General features: G+C 46.1%; 1 protein-coding gene across 4 annotated transcripts in view; it reads left to right on the top strand.

Annotated features, from left to right (window-relative positions):
* WWC3 (WWC family member 3) overlaps positions 1-19373 on the top strand; it is a 122497-nt gene that overhangs the window by 63308 nt on the left and 39816 nt on the right. For all 4 annotated transcript variants that reach the window (XM_060292424.1, XM_060292425.1, XM_060292427.1 and 1 more), the window contains 3 exons: positions 8042-8171; positions 11228-11374; positions 15025-15098. In XM_060292424.1, the coding sequence (XP_060148407.1) occupies positions 8042-8171; positions 11228-11374; positions 15025-15098 (351 nt within the window). The remainder of the gene's footprint in view (positions 1-8041; positions 8172-11227; positions 11375-15024; positions 15099-19373) is intronic.

The following is a 19373-nucleotide window of genomic DNA, read 5'->3' as shown; positions in this document are numbered from 1 at the left end:
GTCGGTCACTCTATGCTGTGACACGAGCTCACGGGAAGGAGAGGAAACAAGGGTGCTTGTGCCGTGCTTAAAACGCTTTGCCAGTGAAAAGTAGACTGATACCTTCCTCTGAGTTACACAGGCCATGTGTGAGATGAAAACAGCCTCTTTATTTATCTGGTATTGCAGATTGGCTCTTGTGTTTGGATCAAATCATGCAGACAGGTATTATTTATTGAGAAATTTGGAAAACCTCTGGTAAGCATCGATAATGTGATTACCCCACCCCTACTGTGAAATCCTAAGTCTGAGCACAGATAATACGTGAGCTGTTACATGTAAATGGGCTTCTCAGATATTATTTCCAACATCAATTTAAGGCAGAGACCCTAGATTTTCCTCCAGAAAATTTTCTGCTGTTCTTGCTTCCCAGAATAGCCCTTGTATTTTTTTCCAGAGCACCTCACCGAGAGTTTGGCTACTTATAACATTTTAAACTCGACTTGTTTATCTTGGTGAACTTTCCTGGCTAGCAAGGAAATCCATCATTATGCTTGGGTCCAAGTGAGGAAAAAAGAACCTTTTGTATTTTTTTTTAAGTCTATGTATGTTAATTTTTGTAGATGGGAGCTGGCCGTGAACACATTCTCTGGGTTAATGATAGAACGTGTGTGTGTGTGTATAATGTATATAAACTTTTAATGATGGAAAATGTCAAATATACACAAAAGTAGAGAGAATGGTATAAGGGAACCTTTCTGTACCCCTCACCCTGCTTCAACAACTAACCAAACAATGGCCAGTCTTGTTTTGTCTGTCACACAGCCTCATCGCCCAAGCTCTTACCGCATTATTGAAGCAAATCCCAGAGTCATATTTCATCCATAAATGTCTCTCCTAAAGTAACGGACTCCTTTTGAAAACATAACTATAATACCTGTGCCACTTAGTAGCAATCTCTTAATGTTGTCCTTTCTCCAGCAAGTGTTCCCATCTCCCTGGTTTGTTTGGGTCCGGGTTCTGACAAGGTCCACACCGTACGTTTGATTAGTGTGTCTCTTAATCTCTACCCTCCTCTCCTTTTTTCTTTTTTCCTTCCTTTCTTCCTGCTGACATCTTATTTGTTGAAGAAGCTACTTTGCTTGTCCCAAAGAATTGCCCTGATACTGGATTTTGCTGCTTGAACGTGCACGGCGTCACTTAACACGCTCCACTGTCCCCTGCTATTTACGTAAACGGGTGTCATTAATCCGAGAGGCTTGATCTGACTCAAGTTCAGTTTCATTTTCTTTTCCTTTTGGTCAGGAGGTGCACACTCTCTGGTTGCCTCTTTTTTTGTGTGGTGTGAAGATTATTAGTGGGGTCTGGCATTGTCAGCCTGATACATCCATTTGTAATGTTTCCCATCAGCTTTTCACGTAATGCTGTGCACGTGTAGACACGAGGTTTCAGGATAAGTTCCCGAAGGTGGGTTTGCTGGGTCACGGGGTAAAGGCATTGGCCGTATTCTCCTCGGGAGGGTGGCGCCATTTTGCATTCCCACCACTAGTAGATGCGTCTTCCTGTTCCAACCACGTGGCCAGCACAATGTGTTGTCACTCACGCTTTTGCATTTCTACCAGTCTTATCGGTGAGAGATAGTGTCTCAGTGTCGTTGTAATTTGCATTTCTCTTGAAGCCCTTTATAAACGTCTTCAGAAAACAGGAGCAACGTTTACAAGTCATGAAAGTCTTCAGAAAAATCAAACTTTTCCAGTGAGAGAGCTACTGGGTATCGCTGCCCCAAAGTTTCTGAAGCTTGTTTTGAAAAATTGTCTTCATGTAACTCATGGCTAGCACCCGGGGGCAAGGGGGGAGGAGCTAGAATGAGGATGTCCACAGCTTCCCAAATGGGTGATGCCCAAGAACGTGCTGGATGTGCCAGTGGGTGGGGGAGAGCTCCCTCTTTAGTGACGCTAGACCTCCTGGGCGTCTGGAATGTTCCTCCTGTTCGACTGTGAGGTGTCCTGCAACCGGGAAGCTCGTTTAACATCACTTCTCCCTGAGTTTCCCACGCTTCTGTGCCACCGGAGCTTTTTCCCGCCGTGCCACCTGTAACGTCCCCAAGTGCTGACGTGGTGGCTGCTCGTCCTCACACCAGCCATGGGGTTCTTGTAAAGTGTCTCTGCTGCGTGGCCCCTGGTGGCTCTCTCACTTAGAATATGATCTAGACTGCAGATGAGTTGGCCCCCATCCTCACCTCGTTCCCCCAGTCTCCCCCTCACTCACCTGCGTCAGCCCGCAGTGCAACTCGCAGCTCCTTGTGCCTGGAACTCTCTCCCCAAGTCTCTCGTGCCTGTCCCCTCCCTTCCATAGTTCTCTGGACAAATGACATCTCGCCAAGGTCCCTGCTCACCACTGTATCTAAAAAGCAGCCCTCTTCCCACCCTCTATCCCCACACCTGGCTTCGTTTTCCTTGAACCACCAGTTGCTGCCTGACCCGGTGGTTTCTTTCTTGTCATCTGTGTCCTCGCCTAGTGTCACGCTGTGCGAGGATGCAGACTTGGCCTGGTTCCATACTCGGTCCTCGGGATGCAGCCAGCTCCGGGTGCAGGGCAGGGCTTGGTGGGGTGAGGGGACCAGCCCGGGGGCCGTGCGGCACTGCTCTTGGGACACCGGGACCCCCTGGGCCAGGGCCTGGGCTGCGAGCATCGGGGAGGTCTCTGCATCGGCCCAGGTGCCTTCTTATTAACTGCCCTCTTGCGTTTCCTTCTCTGCTTCTTACTGTGTTATATTGTGTTTTAAGAAATCCTATTTCTATCACTGCTGTTCAGATCACAGAAAGGGGTGCTCGTTAAACGCGCCAGTACCCACTTTCCGTGAGGTGTGTTCTTAGACCCTGGGTCAGCCTCTTTGCTTTGAGCCTTTTAATTGCTTGATGACATTCTTCTGCTTTGGGATGCTGTGATGAAGTTAAGCCCGTGTGTCTCCTGCAATAAGAGAGAGTGACTGCACTCTGCGGACCATTCGATACCACACGAGGCAGCATTAGACCTCGGAATTAGCATTTTCTGTCCGAGGGGATTTAGTGGTTTCAGAAGAGAACGGGATTGTTCACAGGTAGCGCAGGCTTAGACCAGCAGTATCCCATTACCGTAGCACAGAAGCTACAGCCCATGCTAAAAGGCCAGCGCTCCTCAGATAACAGTAAAACATACAGAAATGGGGGCGGAAACAAAAAGAGCGTTGTTCCCGTCGTGAGACAGGTCTGGCGTTCCACGCAGGACCGGCTGCTGATAGAAAGCTGCCGGAAGCTTTGTGAGGGTCGTTCAAGGCCCCCTGCCAGGGCTGGTGATGTAAAAGGTAGAGTTGTAACAACACTTCTCATTCTTGGGGCTTGTAATGTGTGGTATTAACGTGGAATATCTTTCGAGACCTGGCAGCCCTTTTCTTCAAGATGTGGGTTTAAGAGTCCATTTGGTTTTACTTTTGTCAGACCAGTTCTCTTGACATCTTTTTTTTTTAATTAATTAATTTATATTTATTTTTGGCTGCGTTGGGTCTTCGTTGCTGCGTGCAGTCTTTCTCTAGTTGCGGCGAGCAGGGGCTACTTTTGGTTGCAGTGCGTGGGCTTCTCATTGCAGTGGCTTCTCTTGTTGCGGAGCACGGCCTGTAGGTGTGCGGGCTCAGTAGTTGTGGCTCGCGGGCTCTAGAGCGCAGGCTCAGTAGTTGTGGCACACGGGCTTAGTTGCTCGGCGGCATGTGGGATCTTCCTGGACCAGGGCTTGAACCCGTGTCCCCTGCATTGGCAGGCGGATTCTTAACCACTGCGCCACCAGGGAAGCCCTTCTCTTGACATCTTAAGTTGAACAACAAATATGGACACTTGAGGGCAGTGGGAGGGGGAGGTTGATGAGAATCATCTTGAAGATGCTTTCTTAGCGGTGTGTGGTCAGCATTTGAAGCTGTGCCTTCTTTTCTCTCTAACCGTTTCTTTCAAAGGCAGCCAGTAAAGAGCACCAGTTTACTTTGGGACAACATCTGACTGGCTATGTGGGTGGCCCTCAGATTTGACACAATGTGAGTTTGGAGGCCTTGACCCTGAATGTATTGCTAGCCCAGCAACAGAAGAGGATGAGTGTGGTGTGAGGGGCCTCAGTGTGAAGCTCACTGTGCCTCTTATTGGCTGTGTGACCTTGAGCAAGTCACTTAACCTTCCCAAAGCTGCTGCAGAATGTTGAGGGGTGAAAAGTAAAGGCTGTGTGGTCTGTGTCCTGGGTTTTTTTTTTTTACACCGGGTCTTAGTCCATTCAGGCTGCGTAACAAAGTGCCATAGACCGGCCGGCTTATAAACAACAGAAATTCATTTCTCGTAGTTCTGGAGACTGGAAGTCCAAGATCAGGGCGCCAGCACAGTCAGGTTCTGTGTCTGGTGAGAGCCAGCTTCCCACTTCACGAATGGCCATCTTCTCGCCGTGTCCTCACATGGCGGAAGGGGCAGGGGAGCTCCCTGGGGCCTCTTTCATAAGGGCACTGATCCCATTCATGAGGGCTTCTCCCTCATGACCTGATCACCTCCCAAGGGCCCCGCCTCCTGATCCTGTCACCCTGGGCATTAGGATTCCAGCGCGTGGGTGCTGGGGGGACAGAAGCATGCACATCACGTCGCACTGCGTGATAACTTGTATTCTTACTAATGCCGTCTTTTGTTGAGCCCTTGTCAACTTTCCGTCATCTTATTTGAGATGTATAAGCACTGTTTTGAGCTCTTAATTAAAATTAAAAAAGGAAAAAGCTCTTTGGCAGTCACAGATGTTATGATTTTCTTCACGAAATGGAATATATTGATATTTTAGAAAGTACCAAATCATTGAGTATATCCTCCGAATTTGACCAAAGTTTTAGAGGGAATTTGGAAAAAGGGAGAAAACTCCCAAATAAGTGAATTTTGCAGATGCGATGGAAGAGGGTGCCTGTCCTTTGAAGTTTTTGCTAGATGATAAAGCAGGTGGGCCCTATCTTGGCCACTGTGAGCAGGAGGGCACCCAGGGGTAGCAAGGGCCATCGCTGCACCTGGTGATCCAGTTCGGGCTTGACACCTGGGAGGTGTAGGTTTGAACCTTGGCTCTGCCAGGTCTCAGCTTGTCCTCTTGGGCTACTTAATCTCTCTGAGCCTCAATTTTTCCATTATAAAGTCTGAGAAGATTGTGCTCATCTCATAAAACTGTTGAGGGGATTAAATGAGATGACAGACATAAAGCATGCAACAAGACTCTGTCACCTAGTAGTAGGTGCTTGATACACTGAACTATTTTAATATGCTATTGATATAATTATATGATTTAGTCAAATAATATGTACTGTATCAAATATGGCTGTATAAGGTTATACGTATATAATAATAACTTTTTACATAATTATATATTCTGCAATAATACGTAACTATTTTTAAACAATAGTGTTTCAGAGATTCCTAGAACTTTGAGATCATCTTCTCTAATAGCTTTCACACCTTTTAACAGTGGAATCTTTTCCCCTTTCCTTCCCCTCAAATGACACCTTCTGTGGAAGCAGACTGTCTGAGAGGGAGCAAAGGGACGGCCTTGCCGAAGCAGGGGTGAGGGTCTCCGAGCCCTGTGTGGGTTCTCCCTTTACTCCAGCTCACCACTCCAGGACACCCTCGGGACAGAGTGAAAACAGCTGCTCTTGGTCAATCTTCATTCCTTTTCGAGGTCTCAGAGCCACCTGGGTGGAGCTGAGGTCAGGGCCCGGGTCCGTGGCCTTAAAGTTGAACTTTAGTTCTCCGACGCGCTTTGCAGTGTCTGCCGATGCGAGGCATTACAGGGTTGCGGATCCCTCTCCCTGATGGGAATCGGGGCCTGTTTTCCTCCAGGTAGCGGCCATTCCCATTGTAGATGCTGGTGCCTTGACAGGCAGCTGGCGCAGCGCCTGGCTTTACTGATGGCTGCACTTAGGCTCTGTAGCTGCTAAAAGCTGTAAGGAATTCACAACACCTAAGTACGAAGCTGGAGCTGATGTGGTTAGCATCTTACGTCGCGGCCTTAGCAGTGGTTGTGTGTCTATACTCTCTGACCATTTGATTAGCACTGATGATTAAGGAATTGAAAACATTTAGTTCAGTGCAGTAGAGTTTCATTTCTCTATGTGGGTGTCAGTGTCAGGTGACGATCCATTTGCTGTATTTCTCATTCTGGAGGAGCCAGTAGGCCTGGTTAGCAAAGGCATTGGTCATTAACTGTTACAGAGAAATCACACTTTTTTGGCCTTTGGTTTTTTGTATGGAAATGATGTAACCCTTTTCTACAGACTTCGTCAACCTATGTGGGTTGTGGTTTGTGACATTAAATGAGATGTATTGGAAAGCCTTTTATCAGAAGATGGATATAAGGAGATATTATTACATAAATGAGTCTAGATTCTCTCTGCAAGAAAAGTTGGGCCACTTCCTAGACAGATGCAGTGCTGGGAGATGGATGGCCTTTGTTCCTGCCTTGCATTAGAGACTCCTGGTTCTCCATAGAACAGCTGAAATGGAAAAACACATGGCCAGGTCATGCTGGGATGTAGGGGTGTCACCATTCAATGTGTGGGGTCCCCCAGTGCATCTGTATCCGCTCTCCAAGGAAGAGGACTCGGGACCAGGTTTCATAAATATTGTTTGTTGCAGATGGCAATCATAGCGGTGCTGTTGAGCCCTGAAGCCCTATTCCAAAGGGAGGGAATGATTTCCTGCTTGTTCTCTCATTCCAGTGGTGCTGATAGCTCAGATCAGCTCTGGTGCTGAGTTTTGCTGTGAGTTGTGACATTTGTGGCCAGGAATTTGTTAATGATAATAAAGTACCGGAGTTGGTGCATTTTTTACTTTTTCTCCCATGAGTAAGTAGACTGAGCATTATCCTGGTAATTATAATCAGTGCAGACATTATACGCCAGGTCTCTGCTAAGTAAGCCCTTTCCTTACATTTCTCATTAAGTGGGAGGGACAGTTTTAGTGTCCTCATCTGAGGCATGAGGAAACTGAGGTTTAAAGAGGTGAAGTGTCTCGCCCAGGGTCCCACTGTAGAGCTGGAGTGTCACCTGTACTCACCAGCATGCCAGGATGCTCTTGTGAGTGGAACACAAGGGCGTTTGGGCTGGCCGTTAAGCATCTGGATTTTCGGGTAACATGGGGGAAGCAGTTTAGAGCTAGAATCTGTGTCATGGTGGATCTGGTGACTTTCCAGAGAAGGAGTTCATTCTGTTTCTGGACCAAAGTCTCTTCTTCAGCCCCGCGGGCTTCCAAGGCTTAAGACTTAGGTATGGAAGATGTGACCAAGGACGAGCTACAGGAGGCTGCCTGCTCTTTGTAGGCCGGAGCCAAGCCTAGTCTCGGCCAGCGCTCTGCTTCCACCACCCAGAACCAGGCCTTGTGCGCCCCGGGGTGGGCTGGCTGGAAGGAAGGATGGATGGAAGTTAGCTTGAATGCGAAGCATGAAGGAAGGATGAATGGATGTTTGAGTAGAAGGGGAGTAGTAGATTGAGAGAGTGATAAATTAGAACCAGAATAAAAGGAAGATAGAGGAGCCATAAGAGTTTCCAACTTTTGTACAGGGTGTCCCTGTTGAAAGTTCACTACTTTTTGCTGTTTCCCATATATTCTTCTTCTTGTACACAGATTTCATTTGTATGTTTATTTAATAGACATTTTTGACCACTAAGCCAGATGCTGGGGATAAACGAATAAGACATGATCCTGCTCTCAGAGAGGGATATTTAAAATTTCAGGAAATTTTTAAGCCAGTGAACTCGTTGCCTGAGCATTAGTAGAGAACACGGGAACCCTGCCTGGAACGTCCTCACCTGCAGAGGATGCTCTTGGAGCAAAGGGAGCCGTCCACCAGCAGTCTCATCTGGTGTTCACCACGAACAAGGAAGGTCTTATGGGATCTTTGTTTTTCTTTGTCAAAACATTGTTTTTAACTGTTTCCCACCTTTCTCTGAAGCTTTTAAGTTTTGGGTTGTTACTGTTTAATAGAATGTTGTAATCTCGCATAGAATGACTCATGTTTCTTTTCGAACCAGGATTGATCGTAAGATGTCAAGTGCTCACACCAATTACAAACTGGATGAGGCTCAGGCTATAATGAGCGAGCTCAGGACCATCAAGAAAGCCATTTGTACAGGCGAGAAGGAGAGGCGGGATCTGATGCAAGTAAGAGGCCCGGGTGCTCTTCAGAGCCCACGTCCGTCTGTCTGCCCACCTGCTTATCTCTTAACTTTATTTAATAATTAAAAAAAATATATATATATATTTACTATATATATTATATACTTATTATATAATCACACATATTTTAAAGACATACATGTATGTATGATATATATGTGTATATGATATCTTCTGTATATGTGTGTGTACATATTTATAAATATTTAAAAATATGCGTATTAGTTTACTAGGGCTGCCATGACAAAGCACCACAAACCAGGTGGCTTAGAACAACACAAGTTTATTCTCTCCGAGTCTGGAGGACAGAAGTCTGATATCAAGGTGCGGCAGGGCCACGCTCTGTCTGAAGGCTCTAGGGGAAGCTCCTTCCTTGCCTCTTCCAGCTCCTGGGGGCTGCTGGCAGTCCTTGGTGTTCCTCGGCTTGTAGACGTATCACTCCAGTCTCTGCCTTTGTCATCACGTGGTTTCCCGTGTCTCTGTGTATGAATTTTTTCTTCTTATAAGGACAGCGATCATTGGATTAGAACCTGCTCTAATCCAGCATGACCTCATGTTAACTTGATTCCATCTGCAGGCCTTCCTTCCAAATAAGCACACATTCCAGGTTCTGGGGGTTAGGACTTCAACATATCTTGTTGGGGGACACAATTAAGGCCACAACAATGGGTGATACATTTGTATTGTTAAATAATCAAAATAATTCAACGTCTGTTGTAAGAGTTGCTGTCACCCCATTCTCTCACCTCCTGTAGCTGCTTTCATTAGCTTCTTGTTCACCCTTCCAGACACTTGAAAGTGTGAACACGTGGCCAGCTGCCCTCGCAGAAAGCCGAGCCTGTGCCTGCTGCCCCGTGGTAGCTTCCGCACCTAACCATTATGCCCTGTACCTTTTCCCGTCTCTGGACTCAGAGTTCCCTCCTTCCTGGATATGGCTGCATAGTATTCCACCGTGAGGACAGACTTTTTTTCATTGTAGCTTTATATTGCGTTATTTTTTTGCCCCTTGAACTCCTGCAGTTTCTGTTATTTTTAGAAACAGCTGAGTTTTTTCAGATGCCCATGCCGGGCTCCTGCTCGGTGCCGGAATGCATCTGATGCTCTCTGTTGTGGCTTTTCTTTTCGGCTCAGCACACCGAGTGAGCACCTGGTGCTGGGAGGCATTTGTCTCGATTCTGTAGCATGTAAGACACAGAAGGACATGGGAGCAAAGCTCAGACTCGTAGGCCGAGTGCAACAGGTGCGCACATGACTGCCTTGCCCGGCAGTGCTTCCTAACGTCAAGGGCGTGAGGCTGGAGTGTCCCTAGGCTGCTCGTTCAATTGCAGATTACCAGACCCTACCCCAGGTCTCCTGGATTACACTGTCTGGGGTTGGGACCCAGAAATCTGTATTTTCAGATGCCCTGTATTTCCAGGTCATGAGAGGTAAACGGTCAGTTGTTAGATTTTCTCCGAGGCCTGGTAGCAAGGAGAACAGCGGCCGTCTGCCGAGGCCTCTGTGTGCCGCACTGGGCGAGGTGCTCTGCGGACATCACCCATGTGATCCAAGCCCAAACCCTGGGGTGAAGCAGGTGGTACTTCACCCCAGGGACACGGAGGCCTCGCCCGGGACGTGGAGCTGGTGTCCCTGCCCCGTTCTTTCTGAGAGTGCAGAGCTGGCCAAGCCACCCAGTTGCCTCGAGTGGGTTCCCCACCACGGAGGCTGGAGATAGAATTTCTGGAAGAAGTTTCAGACCCCAGCATCTTCTCTGAGATGCTCCAGGGAGACGCACAGGCAATGTCTTCATCTAGTAAAATCAGATAAGTTGTTTCATCTTTGTTATATGACTGTAGCAATCTTGGCCCATTCCAAGACGCCTTTGTCTAGATCCCGAGGCAGCTACCTGGGGTACACTGCGCGTGGGCGTCTAGTGTCTGCAGGAATATCTGCTGAATGTGAATGCATTCACAAGTCTTTTATTTAAAAAATTGTTTTCCATGTTTTTCTCTTATTTTTTTAGATTTCTTTTTATGGGGGTATAGTTGCTTTTCACAGGTCTTTTAAAAATCTTAGAAAATCTGATTTCTCTTTAACTTTTACCCAAAAGGGTTCCCTGTACCAGAATTTATGCTTACTCTAATTTTTGGTAAACTGACATCCATATAAGATGACTTTTGACCCTGTAGCATTGTGACTGAAAAGCCAGGTTATAAGAATATGTAAATATTGTCTGGGAGCTGTTTTCACCTTCTGTGTGGTACTGAAGACCTCAAGGCGGCATTCGTCTCTGTTGGACTTATTTATTGATAGGCTATTTTGGATGGAAATACTTTCCCCCCTCCCCTTTGCTCTGTTGAGGTACACTTGACAAATAAAATTGTATAAATTTAAGGTGTACATGATGGTTTGATATACACATCTATTGTGAAATGATTACCACAATGATTACCACAATAAGTTAACACATAACTAACACAATTAGTTAACACATCCATCACGTCACACGGTTACCTTTCTTTTTACATGGTGAGGACTTTTAAGATCTACTCTCTTAGCAACTTGCAAACATGCGCTACAGTATTGCTAACTATACTCACCATGCTATGGACATGAGGTTCATGAGATCCAGGGACTTATTCCCCTTACAGCTGGGACTTGGTACCCTTTGACCAGCATCTCCCCATTTTCCCCAGCCCTCCAGCCCCTGGCAACTGCCTTTCTACTCTCTATTTTGAATTTGGCTTTTTTGGAGGGGATGCTTATTTTTTCTTTAGGAAACACAAAGGTTTAAAAAACCGTAGAAGTGGTACCACAGTTCTCTATATTATTCACATGCTGCCAGGAGGACTCAGTTGCCGTCTGATTTAAATTACTACGAGTTTCATGAAAGGTGCATGTGCTGATCGACATTTCTTTTGAATCTCGTGAGAATGGAGTTGGGGCCGGCCTGCTCTCCAGTAATGAAGCTGCCGACCTGGAACAGGAAGGAAATGACCGCTGTGAAAGGGAAGAGAAGCATCGCCATCGCTGCTCAAGTCTCTTGTTTCATTCTGTTTCAGAGCCTGGCCAAGCTGACTGATGGCTTCAGGAATAGCTGTTCTCTTACCGACCCTCTGCAAGAGTTCCCTCCCAGTGCGGGCGCGCTGGGCGAGTCTTTACCTCACCAGTTCTGCGATGCTGGGTCTCAGACTGAGGTCATCGGCGAGGTACGCTCACTGGGCAGGGGGAGGAACTGAGTGTGCTCAGAGAGAAAAGGACTGCTTTCGTGTGGCCGTCACCCATTTCTTTAAATTTTCCACTTTCCCTTCAAAAATGTTTTGGCTTTTGTGCCATTAAGTTTGAAGAAAGAATACTGTTTTCCACTTCTAGCCATCTTGAAGGTTCAGCGGCCTGGGAGGCAATTGAATGGCTTATTACCTCTATCCTTGTGATTCGCATTCTTAGAAAAGGCAGAATCCTTTTGAGAGTTGAGTCTAGATGTTTCTTGGCAGACCTATGACTTTTTAGAGCATGGATCAGCTAACTTTTTCTGCCAAGGTCCAGATAATAAGTGTTTTAGGCTTTGCTGGCCATGCAGTCTCTGCCATAGCTACTCAGCTGTGTTGTCATAGTACAGAAGCAGCCGTTGGCCATATGTGAATGGGTGGATGGGGCTTGTTCCAGTAAAATTCCAATAAAACTTTATTTACAGAAAGAGGTGGTGGGCCGGATTTGGCCTTCGGGCCATAGTTTGCTGAGCTCTGGCTTAGGCCAGTGATTTTCAGAGGCTTTGTGGCTGTGTCACTCTTGGCTTATACTTTGATGCTATTTCTTATTCTTCTAAGAGAATGTCAGGAAATTGAATTGAATTGAAATTAATTTTGTTTGGGACTTGGAAGAATTTCATAATGCCCCTTTTGATAATTAGTAAAGCCTGGAGTTAGCCACAAAAACAAAATTGGCAACCATCATTTGAAGCAGGGTGGTGAATACTTAAAGACACTACTGTTGTAATGGCATTGAGTGAAGTTTTACATTTATTTGTTAGAAATGGAAAAACAGTTTGGATGGCTTCTTTTTCTTAGGGCTTACTAAGTAAAGATGAAATATCAATGGAATGCAGAATGCCTTCCTAAAATTAAATAAATAAAAAGAAACAAAAAGAAAGGAAAACCATTGACTAAAAAACTCTGGATTTTAAATAATTAGCTGATATTTTAAAATGTCGACAAATAGTGCCTCTTTCAGGGGTGTATAATATAGGAAATAATGCCTCTGTGTCTTGGATGTCCTGAACTGCCCTATTTGCTGTGTTCCCCTCATTGTTCTCAAAAGTACACTTGGACATTTTTTGACTAGGTATCTTGGTTTAAAACAGAGAAGAATCTGTAAGTCAAAAATGTCTGGCATTTTTGCCTAAAGATTTTGGCATGAGAGAAGGAAAAAAGTATGATACTTACTGAATTCCATGAATAATTCATTGCTGCTCAACATAAGGTTAGAATTAGAATTTTTAGAGACTCTTAACTAGTTTGAGAGCAACAGGTAAGATCGAAGGTTCTGTAATGATTTAGCTAAGACTGTCTAAAAATGTCAGGTGGGGAGTGGCTGGTTATACAGCTATAATAACTTCAGCAGTAAATTATCATTGTTTATGAGTTTACTGGGGCTGGCCCTGGCAGCTTCATGGCTGTTACCTCAATTTACGTAGTGGTTTCCATCTTCTTTTGACAGACGAGGGGGTCAAGGTGCCAGGTTACCTAAGGTCATGTAGCCAGGGAGAGGCAGGTCTGGGTTTGAATCAATGTCTCTGATCCCTAAACCTCTGTGTTTTCTACTACATCATGTTATAGAAAAATATATCAAAAGGCTATAACTGCATTAGTTAGCTATTGCTGCATAACAAAACATCCCCAACCTAGCATTTTAAGACAGCACACTTTTATTATCTCACATTTATACTGTGGATCAGGAAACTGGGCTGTGTCCTCTGCTTCAGGGGCGCTCAAGAAACTGCAGTCAAGGTGTCAGCCAGGGTTGCAGCCTCATGGGAAGGCTTGACTGGGAAGGGTCCACTTTCAGGCTTACATGATTGTTGGCAGGATTCAGTTTCTCACAGGTTATTGGACTGAGGGCTTCTGTTCCTTACCATATAGACCTCTCTAGCATGGCAGCTTGCTTTGTCACAGTGTGGAAGCCAAGAGAGTCTCCAGCAGGAAGGAAGTCACAGTCTTTTGTAATCTAATCACAGAAATGACTTCCCATCATCTTTGTTGTATTCTTTTGGTTAGAATCAAGTCATGGGTCTAGCCCACTCTCAAAGGGGAGGGATTTCACATGGGATGAATCCCAGGAGGTGAAGGCCATTGGGGGCCGTCTTAGATGTCTGCCTACCTCATGTAGTTATCACTTTGAGTTAGTTTTGTGGGATGGGCATTGATGTAATCAAACATGCTTTTGGAGCCCACGGCTTTGCAAGCACAGATTTGTAAGCAGTACAAGCCTAATGTTGGAATTTAGCAGTTGGGGTACATGTCGTAGGGCTATGTAGGATCCATGAAGCAGGAACCTGTTGGATCCGTTTGGCTGTAGGCTTTTTTTTTTTTATTAAAATGTCCATTTCATTCTCACAGAAGAGTGCAAAATCAGAGCTTAGAGGTTCATAAATAGCATTGAGAAGATGTTTAAGAAATGACATTTATTTGTCTTGATGATGAGCCGGCTTTAGGGGTCTCTAATGAACAAGGTGACAAGGTGACAAGTAGCTCATATCCAGTGTAGAGAGTTTCTGCAGATGCGGTGCTGCAGCCTAAATGCATTTACATTGAGGACACTGTGGAGAGAGGCCTTGGGTGAGGCTGCTGAAATGTGTAAAATCGTGACACATCTCACTGGCGAATGCTTATAGTCTCGTATAAGGCATTTCTTCTTGCCATTCAGGGCGATAAAGATATAAGGAAATTCCCCATTGACCTGTCTCAAAACTCGTATCAGTGAATTCATTGCCAGTCATACAAGTAGAATATTTCCAAATATTTGTCGACACGAGGTCATTTAAAAAAATAAAGACTTAGTAGTGGCCGTAAGGTATGGCCGAGTAAGGTCAGATCTACAGATGGAGCCGATTTATTGAAACTAGAGTCGTATATTTCCAGGAATGAAGGAAGAAGTAACCAAGGTGAGCTGCAGTTACCTCTCATACAGGTCTTGTTTGTTTTGTTTGGGAATTTGTTGGCTTCAGTGTAAATGGTATGAAAATATTTAGGTGCAACTAGTGATCGCATCAGAGCTCCTCGTTTCAACTCTTGACTCCTGAGGCGAGGCGGCCAGTCCCAGGCTTTTCCGTGCCTTCCTTCCGTCCTTTCACCTTTGATTCTTTAACGGGCTGCATAGCAGTCGAAGGAGTCCCGTAGCCGACACCTCACACAGCTAGTCCGTCTTCTTCGGATCTTGTGACTTTTTAGGAGAACACCATTGTTTTGTGTTGATTGAGGAGTGAGAGCATAGACTACACTAGGCGGGATGATTTTTTTTGCTTTTCTATCAACTTTGAGGAATTCCCTATTTCTTTTAAAACTTAATTTGTTGTTGTTGCTTGGAATCACACAATAGATGAATATACTTCCACTGGTTTAAAAAAAAAAACCCCACCAGTGTTGGGACAGCAAAAGTGTTCCCAGCCCCACTCGCAACCTCCACTGACCAGAGGTGGCGGCTGTAATTTGGTGTGTTTCCTTCTAGACCTTTGCAAAATGGAAATTGGAAGGCGAATTAAAATATTCTTCATTGTTGCTGGAAGTTTAAGTGAATTTTCTATTTTGAAAATATGTTTTTAATGTGTCTCCCCCATTTTCTTTCTTTCTTCTGTTCCACAAAGTTCGTCTTTGATGATAAAACAAGGCTCGTGGACCGAGTCAGGCTTAACTGGCAGTATGAGGAAGCCAGAAAGAGGTAAGAAGCTCCTTTTTCAAACCTTGCCTCCTGCTTACTTCCTTTCTCCTGTGGAAAGTGGTTTCGCGGAGTTCCAGCCTGTGATTTATCCACTTCTTAGCAGAAAGCAGTGTCTGATAGTACAGAATTAAGGTTCTTCATTTATGCGTAGCTTCTGAATACATGTGACAAAATTTCATGTGCATTAAAATGTGAAACTCTCAATATTGCAAACAGTTATGAAGATGGGATTTAATAAAAACAGAGACTTTTCCGGCTCTCCTTATCCTCTCAGGTAGTTCAGAACCCCCTCCCTGCCTTCCGACTGAGCATCAGTCCCTCAGACCAGCTTAAGCAAACCTGGTTTTTGAATATGTGGCTGCTTATTCCATAGGTTAACAGAAAAAGCCACGTATCTTGGGTTAAAAGACAGTTTAGAAAGGATTAGGTCAACGGGTGATAGCGGTACCTAATCTACATCATTTTGATGGAGAGAATTGACGCTCAGTCGCTTCTGTTGACCTGTGTTGTCCATCACCCGCCTTCTGAAAATCGGGACTTGACCTTGTGTGTGCATTTTCAAAATGTGTCTTTCCCTCCCTCCCTCCTTCCCTCCCTCCCTCCCGGTCTCAGCCAGGGTTCATGGGCAGCACTGCCAGGAGGGCTGCCGGCCTCGCAGGCACAGTGTCTTTAGCCTGTCACCTTTCTCCCCGTGTGCACCGTGTTCAGTATTCTGACCCTGCCCTAGCTTTCATGTTCTTTTTTTAGGGACTTTCTCTCTTTTGTGCCTTCTGGAAAGAGTCTTAAAACCAAATTATTTCAAAATATGTGCTTCGGAAAGCTGTGAAGCCTATTTTTTCCAAAAAGTTTTGTTTTTTTTTATTCTTCTTAAAAAATATGGAACGCTTCACAAAAACCTTTCTTTAGTCACATACGAACTGCTGTCTGGGGGCGCGGGGAGGAGGAGCGAATGTCACGCAGGGGGCGGGCAGGGGGAGGGCATGGTTCTGGAAGCGAAATAGGCGGGCCGCTCAGTATGGTGTATCATTCAGGGATGTCTGGAAATCCGCTTTGTTACCTTTTTAGCAAATGTAAAAATAGCAACAGAAGCAGATCATCTGACTGCCTGCTGGAGGGCCGGCTTGAGCTGCTGCGGCCTCTGCCCAAAGCACCTCTGCCCGGTCCTCCCGGCTCTTGCTCTTCATGATGTCCTTGATGCGCTCAAGGCAGGCACTGCACTTCCACGCAGACCGCTTCCCTCGGCGCCTGCTTCCCCGGCCTCACGCATCCCTTCTCAGGAGCTCGCTGGCTGGCGTTTGTCAGCCGCTCTTGTCTCTCCTCAATATTCCTCGGCTCCTTCCTGCATGTTTCTGCTGCACTGTGTGGGTATCGGAATTTGCTGTGTTGTATTAAACTACAGAAGATTGACGGTTGCTACACTTGACATAATCGTTACTGTTCTGCTGTGACATTTACCAACCACAGCAAGTGATTTCTTTGTTTTCCAGAGATGATGTCGGTACAGAGTGAGTAACTTTTTAAATATCGAAATAATACATTTGGGCTGAAAGTCCATTATTTAAGAAAATTATGCAGGGGAGGACACTGCACTTCATCAGTATCTTCTAAATGGAAGGAGTATTTCAAGGTCACCAGAACCTTGTTAGGAAATGCGATGCAGCTGCAGAGGAGGGTCCTGTCCCCAGCGCTTCAACCTTTGTGGGACAGTAGGGGCTTCTCAGAAACGCCTTTCTGGGCTGCGTTGGCCGCATTTAGAAATCAGAGATGCGTTGTAAAGACGTCCTGGGGTCCTGGGTTGGCTGACACAAGCACTGCCTTGTTCTTTTCCCACTAGCACAATGGTTCCCAATTGTGGGGCGGGGAATGGGGGAGGGGTGCGACGGCCCGACTTCACACCCGGCCCCGGTGGACTTCTGGCCATGTCTAGAGACGTTGTTAGTTGTCACAGCTCTGGGGTGGGTGCTCCTGGCATCTAGTGGGTAGAGACCAGGGATGCTGCTCAGCATACTACAGCGCACAGGACGGCCCCCAAAAGAGAGTCGTCCAGACGTCACTGGTGCTGAGGCCGAGGGCCCCTGCCCTGTGCTGGAGGATTGTGCCGTCTTAGCCGGGCAGATCTGTATGGGTGACCCCAGGAGCTTCACACACATCCCGCAGCAGTGGGCACAGAAGCTGCTGCAAGGCTGGGAGATTATACTTCTGCCCAGCACCTGCCCTGTTCCAGGTATTGCAAAGAAATTCTGTGGTTTATGTGATGTCATAAAGACATATGGTCTTTGGGACTTCCCTGGCGGTCCAGTGGTTAAGACTCCGTGCTTCCAATGCAGGGGCCCGGGTTCAGTCCCTAGTCAGGGAACTAACATCCCACATGCCGTGCAGCTCGACCAAAAAAAAAAAAAATATATATATATATATATATATATATATATAGTCTTTAACCTGTTGGGAGATAAACTCCCCCACAGCTAACATAAATATGTGAGGGTGCCAGTGGTTCTGCCTGGGGGTGGGGATACCGCAGGCGGTATCTGGGGTGTGTGTGTGTGTGAGCGCACACAGTACATATATGTTAGACACACAGGGTTCAGAAACATGCACATATATGCTTGTACATCTATGTACACATAAATAATACATGAATACATTGTTTTTGTCAAAGGTGCAATCACTGGAGACCTCCCATCTTATCCTCCTCTCTAATCCTACCTCTCACCATTAATGATTTGCTATGAAACCTTCCAGTTTTTACCTAAACATTGAAATAAATTAAGCTGAATATAGTTAAATACAGTATATGATGCATAGCTTTCACAATGGTTATAGCCATCCTCTACGGATGGACATCTAGATGATTCCAGTTTTTCCTTTTCACAAATGGTGCACATCTATTTATAGTCCCCAGCCTTGCAGAGATGGCTGTTTCCTTCGACAGATACATAGCAAGGAAACGTATGGGTCTAAAGACATGTCCATTCAAAGTTCGGATAGATACCAGTGAATCGTCTTCCAAAGTAACTTACACACTTTACACTGCCACCAATGGCAGTTGAGAGCCCTGATTTCTGTATCTCCTCCTCATCGTTAAATACCACGATTCTTTGTATATTTTTCTGGAGTGATGGGCATAGATGTTCTGTCACTTGTCACGTGCTTTTTCCCTGTTGAGAATGGTGCACTTTTGCACTCATGGTGCAGTTGAGCATAATTTTGTGTGACTTTTGGTTAGTTAAATTGCCAGGTCTGAATTTTTTTTCAGACAAGTGCTCCTTTCAAAACATGTTAGATCCCATCATCCACTAAGGGGTGCGGGTGGGTTTTGCGCCCCCCACCCCCACCCCAGGGGGATGTTTTTGTTTCTCATAACTGGAGAGAGGGTACTGCTGACATCCCGGGCGGGAGCCCAAGGACGCTGCTAAACAACCCACAATGCGCCGGACGGTCCCCACAGCAAAGATGTGGGTGGCCCAGAGTTTCTTTTTGCCTTCGAGAAACCTTACTCTTGAGCTTCTTATCTTGCTCCGAAATCCCTACTGTGTGTGGACATCAAGGGCTCAGGAGCAGGTCTTCCACGGACTCAGGGCGTTAGCCTTGTCCAGCCACGTTGGCCCCCCTGCATGCCAGGCCTCATACCGTCCAGGCGCGTTCCTGATTTAGTGCTTGGAGTTGGCAGAATAATGCTGCCCCAGATGGCCTAATCCCCAAACCTGTGACTCTGTGCCTTCCATGGCAGAAGGAACTTTGCACATGGCCTCAAGCTAGAGATCTCGAGATGGGGAGATGACCCTGGATTATCTAGAGAGGCTCAGTGTAATCACAAGGGTCCCTATAAGAAGGAGAAGCAGAGAAGGAGATGTGAGGGTGGCAGGGCCTCGAGCCAAGGAATGTGGGCAGCCCTTGGAAACAGCTGCGAAATGGCTTCTTCCCGAAGCCTCCAGAGGATCCCAGCCCTGCTTGCCCATTTTTGGCGTCTGACATCTGGAACTGCAAGGTAATCACGTGTGTGTTGTTTTAAGCCACCACGTTTGTGGTAATTTGTTACAGAAACAAGAGGAAACTAATACAGTGCCCTCTGCCCTCCCTCGCTGTTTCCTCTGCCTGCAATGGAATGCTTGGCCTCAAATGGTCACGTGACCTCTGCTCTCCTTCTGGTCACTGTGTCAGAGACGCTTCTCTGATGATCCTGAATAAAGCTGCACTCCCATCCCCACCCCCATCACCCTGATTCTCCCAGCAAATGTAATCACCCAACCTGTTCTGTACTTACGTGTTTGCTTT

This window comes from Globicephala melas, chromosome X (genome assembly GCF_963455315.2).
Source record: "Globicephala melas chromosome X, mGloMel1.2, whole genome shotgun sequence".
NCBI lineage: Eukaryota > Metazoa > Chordata > Mammalia > Artiodactyla > Delphinidae > Globicephala > Globicephala melas.
Note: the sequence above shows the minus strand (reverse complement) of the source record. Positions and strands in the feature narration are given on the sequence as shown.